General features: G+C 40.7%; 1 protein-coding gene across 1 annotated transcript; it reads right to left on the bottom strand.

The window, feature by feature from the left end:
- Positions 1–391: 391 nt before the first annotated feature.
- Positions 392–793, bottom strand: LOC112020383 (uncharacterized). Its single transcript, XM_024052946.1, has one exon. It carries the CDS (start codon positions 791–793, stop codon positions 392–394), a length of 402 nt encoding a protein of 133 aa, XP_023908714.1.
- Between the last annotated feature and the right edge of the window lie 7612 nt (positions 794–8405).

Raw genomic sequence — 8405 nt, 5'->3', positions numbered from 1 at the left:
CAAAACATGTTTACCACATATATATATATATATATATTTGTAGGATCTATTCGAAGTAAATAACGCAAACCCACATACACATCACACGTTCAACTTCAAAAGAACAAATAGACTTAAATTCAAAAATCATGAGAAGATTGAGGAGTTTACCTAGGTTATGAGTATCAGAGTATCAGAGTTAGGTAGGTTATGACCGCTAACCCACATACTCATAACCTAACTAAACATACTAGACATGTTAGACGAAATATAGGTATGAAGGAACATCCTTCATCCAATTTTATGTATCAGAGTTACCAATTCTACGGACATGTGAGCAAGAAATCCTACTGGTATTTGTCAAGTGTTTTGCTAAGGTAAGGATGTGACCAAACGGTGAGAAGCTTTCCTCCTAACTGTTGAGAATCTTGATCACAGCTTGTGCATTACCTTCAAGGATAAATGAGGATAGACCGATCTCCAGAGCAAAGGATGTAGCTCTAGCTGCAGCTAGAGCTTCCACCATATCTGATGAGAAAGGGAGATGGATTTGCTCAGATAATGAAGCCAGAACCTGACCATGACCATTTCTTATAACCACTCCTAAACCTGCTTTCCCGATGTCCTTGAATGTGGCTTCGTCGAAATTCACTTTCAGAGAGCTTAATGGAGGTGGAGACAATCGTGAGTGAGATGGGAACTTGGTAACTGTAGGAGCTTGGGCTATGCTATTTGCACAGGAGAAATCCTGGAGAGCTTGGAGTGCAAATGGGCCAACCTGTGAGATAGGGAAATCTTCATTCTTCACTCGCATCTAGTTTTGACGATACCAAAGTGTCCACATCACCATTGCCAGCTACCCAACGTCTCTTTCTTCCTTCTGAGTGTGCACGATGAGGTATGAGATGGTAGTGAGGCTCCTTTGCGGGTTAAAGTTGAACTCACGAAGTGAATTCCATACCTATGATATAGAAGAGCATTCCTAAAGAACGTGTAGCACACTTTCTGGAGCACTTCTGCAATGATCACAACAATCCAATAGGAGAATCTTTCGCTTTTGTAAATTTCTTTTGACTGGCAAAGCATCACGGCATTCCCTCCATAGAAAATTTCTCACCTTGTTTAGTACCGATAATCCCTATATCAACTTCCATACTTCTCCACTAGACCTCGGTTCCTCCATTGTATGGTTGCTGTGATTCTCATGAGCAAGAAACCTGTATCCTGATTAAACTGTGTACTAACCCGATGAACTGTAGGGCCAAATAAGCTTATCCTTAGTAGGAACATGACACAGGGGAATACTTGTAATCAACTCCACCTCATTGGGATTAAACAAACCGTTAAGCATGTTTAAATCCCACTGCCTTACCTCCGGATCAATTAAGTCAATCACTCTTATTCTTCAAAGCCTTCTACCGTTGGGGATAAGATTCTTGGATGATCATGAGGTGGTAGCCATGCATTTATCCACACTCCAATTAACTCTCCACTGCCTACACTCCACATTGCACCCCTAGAAATGACTTCTCAGTTTTTCAATATATTGTGCTAGGCATACAAACCAGTAATAGACTCAGGAGCTTTCATGAAAGAGCATGTAAGGTTGAATTTAATCAACCATTTAATTGGCTTTATTCCGTGACCAATTTACTTATAATTTAGCACTTAGTAATTCTGTATTTAGGTGGGAAAATTGTAAGGGTAGTGTGTGAGAAGATGTAAAGAAAAGCTCAAGAGTGTGCAAGAAAAACAGAGGTTCGCGGCTAGGGCTTGCGGGTGGATCGCGACTGGCAAGCGGCCAAAAGTTGGCACGTGAGAGGCACACTGGGAAGCTGAAGGGTCGCGCCAGCTGTCATGTTATAGGACAAAAGTCCCAGGCTGGCCAGGACGTTACGTTGCGACTTGAACTCGCGACTTGGACAAGCCGCGAGACCAAGTCACCAACTTGCCCTGTTTGGCAAAAACTGACCTTTTGCATTCCCTTCTCACCCTACTATATATATATATATATATCCTTATACCCATCATATTGAGAGAGCTTCTAGAGAGAATTTTGTGAGAGAAAACTCTAGAAAAAAACAAGATTGCCTCATCCCCAATCTTCATCTAAAGAGACTCTACAAATTCCTCTACTCTCTTCCTCTCCATTGTCATACCCTTGAGAGGTTATTTACCAAATCTTTATATCACCACACCCACGTCTGTGAGAAGGTCCATTTGGTGCTTAGGGAAGCAGTTTGGGAAGGAACCAATATACATTGGTTGATGCTATGGTCAAGTAGCGGAATCCGGGAAGCTAAAGAAGAAATAGGTTCGGCATAACCTCGTTGGAGCAAGAAGCTTGGAGGGCTTAGGTACTTGGGTAGATTAGGCTTGGAGGGTCTTCTGCTGTTCATGTATCCCAACTATATTNGCGTAATTTTCTTGAATATTAGCTATATTCTCTTCCTCTTTAGCATCTGATTCTTCCACAATTTCAATAGACTCTAAATCAGAATGGTCACCAAGCTCCTTCACAAGTGCACCCAAATCATTCGAGGAATCCACATGACCAATGGTCATGAAGGCGGAGTAGTTTCCTTCTCCGTCACAGCTTTCTTCCGAGTCAGAATCAGAAGAATCTGAATCACTGAGGGTTGTGGCATAAGCCTTGCCTTTTCCCCTCAAAAAATTTGAATACTCCTTCTTTAGATGTCCATGGCCATCGCACTCATAGCACACAATGTTTGAAGGAGGTTGAAAATCCTTCCTATCTTTCCTCTTAAACTCTTTCCTATCACCTCTTGAAGATGAAAACTTCCCTTTGTTGAAAGGTTTCCCACTGTTCTTCATCTTCAGAAATTTGCGGAAGTTTTTTGCAAGAAATGCTACTTCCTTCTCCACTCCATCTTCTTCGGAGAAATCATCCATTTTTTCAGTAATGGTTTTAAGAGCAAGCGATTTACTCATTTTATGAGAAGGTAGTCCCAGTTCATATGTTTGGAGAGACCTAATTAGTTCTTGGATTTTGATCTCATCCAAGTCTTTACTCTTTTCTATAGCTGTAATTTTTGCTCTAAAACTTTCAGGCAAGGACCTCAATATTTTTCTTACCACCTTAGTATCTTTAATCTTCTCCCCAAGATTGAGTTTAGCAATTACAATTTCATTGAGCTTCCCATAGAATGAATTAAACGGTTCATCATCACCCATCTTGAGCTCTTCAAATTTGGTTGTAAGCATCTGAAGTTTTGTGTCCTTAACTTTCTTTGTACCCTCATAGGTGGTCTCCAAAATCTCCCAAGCTCCTTTGGCTATTGTCATATGAGAAATTCTATGGAATTCATCAGGAAACACAGCACAAAAAATAGCATTTAAAACTTTACTATTAGCATTGGCTGCTGCTAGAGCTGCCTTATCCCAAGTGGACTTAGGATCCTCCGACTTAGTCCAACCTATTTCAACCGCATCCCAAACGGTATCTTTTATAGAACATAAAAATGCTCTCATTCTGACCTTCCAGAAAGCAGAGTTGTTCCTATAAAAAAATGGTGGAACAGTGAGCGATTGAGACCGGTCCATCTCAAAAAGATTCAAGGATCACACTCAGGTATTCAAACCACAGCGAGTGTACCCACTCTGATACCAATTGAAAGTTTGAAAATGTGTTGAAAACACAAGAGCAATTCAGACCCCCCAATTAAACTAACAGCTCGATAGATTTTACACTAACTTAAGACTAAGTGTGGAATAGTGTAAAAGCGAGCGGATAAACAAATAAGCTACTCTAATCTATAAACTAAGCAACACAGTAGTAGAATGGAATAAACAAGAGTAGGGAAGAAGGATGTAAACACAGAAAACACCGAGACGTGTTCTGCCAAAAACCTCTCTGCCAACCTCCAAGCGGAAATCGATCCACTAGACAATCAGTTGGGATACATAGGTTAGCAAGAGACCCTCCAAGCCTAATCTACCCGATGTACTTAAGCCCTCCAAGCTCCTACTCCAACAAGGCTTCTCAGAATCATGTCTTGTCTAGCACCCCGGATCTTGCAACAAGCTCCATGTTGCATCTGCCATTCCAGGCTTCTTCTAATACTTCCCAGCAGCACCAAAACTTCATACAGCACTCTCAGAGGGTGTGGTAAGTGTTTAGACTATCAACCTCTCAATGGTGTGGAAATGGAGAGGGAAGGGTTGAGGAGATATCACAAGCAAGTGTATAGAGAAAGGTGGGGATGACAATCTCTAATTCACAATATGTTTGGCTGAGGTTTTTCTCTCTGAAGCATTACTCAACAATTATGGGTAAAGAGGGTATATATAGGATAGGCACAAAAAGTGTGAGTCATTCAGTACAGGCTAGCAGAACAGATAGTCTCGCGGGAAGGCCTTACCCGCGAGATACTCACGAGACACAATTGTCTCTATTTGGCCTGACTCTTCGCATTCCAGCATGTGCAAGGCACATGTTTCACTTTGCGAGAAGCTAGGTCGCGACATACCCGCGAGAATCCTTCAGCCTCCAAATGCTTGAGTCTTCACACTCTCTCTTTATCACACAACTCTTACGACAAATCCCACAATATATACAGGGTATAAACGATTGATAATAATTGCAATCAAATTTGGCATGGAATAAAAGCTAACAAAATACATAGTTGTAAATAACAACTTTACACTAAACATTAAACTAGACAAATAAAATAGAGAAAGAAATAGTCACAAAGATATCAGGGAGAAAAGCTACAGAGAAGCCACATGCGGCATTGCCTCTTGCTCCAATTTTTTGTTTTGCATCTCAACCCTAGCACTAGCCTCAGCCCCCCCTGAATTTTTCCCTAAAGAGCCTTTAAATAGGTCAAGGAATCCTATTACAATTTGAATTCGCGTTTGGAGAAAATCCTAGATTTTTAGGCTTCACTTAACTGATGATTTTGGCCCATTTAACCTTCAAATTTGGACTTTTGGTAACTACAAAGTTGTAGCCCTTTAAGTTAACTTTTGAACCTAACTTGAATAATCTCAATTGGACTTCTGAACCGAAAGTTATGCCAAAAATACTAACTGATGTGCAGGTTGGAATCCTAATTCGAATTGGACTTGGATTAGGTACAAATTTCCTTTGATTCCTTACTCCAATTGGACTTAAATTTAATTGACTTGGTCTTCTCTTGAATTCATGCCTAGCTGGATGTAAGTTGGCTTGATTTAGTTAGCCTAGCCATACTTTTCATGTAAAGTCCTTGTTACCTACAATACAAAGATATTATATAATCAGTCACAAAATGTAAGGTTGAAATTTATTAACCATCTTGTTGGCTTTATTTCGTGCCAATTTGTATGTAATTCAGCACTTAGTAACCTTGTATTTAGGTGGGATTCATGTAAGGGTAGTGTGTGAAGAGAATGTGAAAAAAAGCTCAAGTATGTGCAAAGAAGCAGAGTTTCGCGGCTAAGACTCACGGTTGACTCGCGATTGGCAAGCCGCCAAATGCAGGCATGTGAGAAGCACACAGGAGAGCTGAAGGGTCACACCAACTGTCGCACTACAGGACAAAAGTCTCAAGCTGGCGAGGCCGTTACGTCACGTCTTGAACTCGCGACTTGGACAAGCCGTGAGGCCAAGCTGCCAACTTACCCTATTTGGCAAAAACTGACTCTTCATATTCCAAACACACACCACTATATATAGACCCTTATACCCACTAAATTGAGAGAGCTTCTAGAGAGAATTTTTTTGAGGGAAACCTTAGAGAAAAATAAGATTGCTTCATCCCCAATCTTTACCTAAGAGACTTTACAAATTCCTTTACTCTCTTCCTCTCTATTGTCACATCCTTGAGAAGTCATTGACCAAATCCTTATCTCACCACACCACGTCTATGAGAAGGTACATTTGGTGCTAAGAGAAGTAGTTTGGAAGGAACCAATATACATTGGTTGATGTTATGGTTTAGTAGCAAAATCTGGGAAGCTAAAGAAGAAATAAGTTCGGCGTAACTTTATTGGAGCAAGAAGCTTGGAGGGCTTAGGTACTTGGTAGATTAGGCTTGGAGGGTCTTCTGCTGTTATGTATCCCAACTATATTTTTTAGTGGATTTTATACCGCTTGGAGGGCGGCGAGAGGTTTTACCGAGGACTTCGGTTTCCTCTTTGATAACACATCGTGTGTTGACCGTGTGTTTGCATCTCTCTTTCCTTTATCTTTCCTTATATTTACTGCTTGGATGTGTTTATATTTGGCTTAGATTGTTTTATCAATTTGTTATAAGCTTGTTATATATTCCGCAATTAATTGTTTGATATAAAGTTGAATTGGTATTTTTGTAACTGGGGGTCTAAACGTTCAAGGGTGTTTCATACCCATTTTGAACTTTCAGAGCAATTGGTATCAGAGCGGATACACTTGTTGTGGTTTTAATACCTGAGTGTGATCCTTGACCCCTAGTTCATATGGATAGGTCTCAATCTCTCACTGCTCCACCATTTTTTGATGGTAATAATTATGCTTTTTGGAAAGTCCGAATGAGGCGTTTTTGTGTTCTATGGATAAGGCTGTGTGGGATGCAGTTGATATAGGTGGACAAAGCCAGTGGATGCCAAATCCATTTGGACAAGGCAGCTTTTGCGGTAGCTAATGCAAACAGTAAAGCATTGAATGCCATTTTTGTGGTATCTCTCCAGAAGAATTTCACAAGATTTCATATATTACTGTTGCTAAGGAAGCATGGGAGATTCTGGAGACGACTTATGAAGGAACCAAGAAGGTGAAAGACACCAAACTTCAAATGCTGACCACTCGCTTTGAGCAGCTAAAGATGGATGAGGATGAGTCCTTTGACTCTTTTTATAGTAAGCTAAACGAGGTGGTCGTTGGCAAATTTAATTTGGGGGAAAAGACGGAGGAGTCTAAAGTTGGAAAGGAAGATCCTTCGGTCACTACCAGAAATTTTTCGTGCCAAAGTTACAGCCATTGAAGAGAGCAAAGATCTTGACGAAATCAAGGTTCAAGAGTTGGTTGGTTCTCTACAGACATATGAGTTGTCTCTTCCTTCAGCGAAGAAGAGCAAATCCCTTGCTCTTAAGACAATTGATGAGAGGATAGTGATCGTGTTGGACTTGCAAATGATACTCTTCAATTGAGTTTATCATTTTTGCATGTCCGGATGTTCATTCCTTGTGTGAATGAACATAGTAATCACTTTTGCTTAAGTGACTACTGGTGTTGATCTTGCCATGAATTATTGCTTTTATGCTTATGTTCATTTTTGCTTGATCATGCTTATTTTGCTCCATATGCATATTAAGTTTTCTGCATACAATGATATTGCTATGTTATTGTGTTTCAGGAGTTACTTATTCATATGTTCAAGAGCTTTACAGAATCTAGAGTTAGGTGTGAGTGAGTTTTCCAACTATTCCTAACTCACGTTTAAGTCTAGAGTCTGTTGTAGGGTTTTGTCACGAAATAGTCAAAGGGGGAGATTGTAAAGTTGAATTTAATCAACCATTTAATTGGCTTTATTCTGTGACCAATTTGCTTGTAATTTAGCACTTAGTAACCCTGTATTTAGGTGGGAAAATTGTAAGGATAGTGTGTGAGAAGATGTGAAGAAAAGTTTAAGAGTGTGCAAGAAAAACAAAGGTTCGCGGCTAGGGCTCGCGGGTGGATTGCGATTGGCAAGCCACCAAAAGCTGGCACGTGAGAGGCACACTGGGAAGCTGAAGGGTCACGCCAGCTGTCACGCTACAGGACAAAAGTCCCAGGCTGGCCAGGACGTTACGTCGCGACTTGAACTCCCGACTTGGACAAGCCGCGAGACCAAGTTGCCAACTTGCCCTGTTTGGCAAAAACTGACGTTTTGCATTCCCTTCTCACCCTACTATATATATACCCTTATACCCATCATATTGAGAGAGCTTCTAGAGAGAATTTTGTGAGAGAAAACCCTAGAGAAAAACAAGATTGCCTCATCCCCAATCTTCATCTAAAGAGACTCTACAAATTCCTCTACTCTCTTCCTCTTCATTGTCATACCCTTAAGAGGTTATTTACCAAATTTTTATCTCACCACACCCACGTCTGTGAGAAGGTCCATTTTGTGCTTAGGGAAGCAGTTTGGGAATGAACCAATATATATTGGTTGATGCTATGGTTAAGTAGTGAAATCCGGGAAGCTAAAGAAGAAATAGGTTCGGCGTAACCTCGTTGGAGCAAGAAGCTTGGAGGGCTTAGGTACTTAGGTAGATTAGGCTTGGAGGGTCTTCTGCTGTTTATGTATCCTAACTATATTCTTTAGTGGATTTTATTACCGCTTGGAGGGCGGCAGAGAGGTTTTAAACCGAGGACTTCGGTTTCCTCTTCGATAACACATCGTGTGTTGACCGTGTGTTTGCATCTCTCTTTCCTTTATCTTTGCCTTATATTTACTGCTGTG

The sequence above is a fragment of the Quercus suber genome, unplaced genomic scaffold (assembly GCF_002906115.3).
Source record: "Quercus suber isolate HL8 unplaced genomic scaffold, Cork oak 2.0 scaffold_21, whole genome shotgun sequence".
NCBI lineage: Eukaryota > Viridiplantae > Streptophyta > Magnoliopsida > Fagales > Fagaceae > Quercus > Quercus suber.
Note: the sequence above shows the minus strand (reverse complement) of the source record. Positions and strands in the feature narration are given on the sequence as shown.

What these genes read in the sequence shown, in the direction of transcription:
- LOC112020383 (XM_024052946.1), bottom strand. Translation starts at nt 793, where the DNA reads ATGCGAGTGAAGAATGAAGATTTCCCTATCTCACAGGTTGGCCCATTT.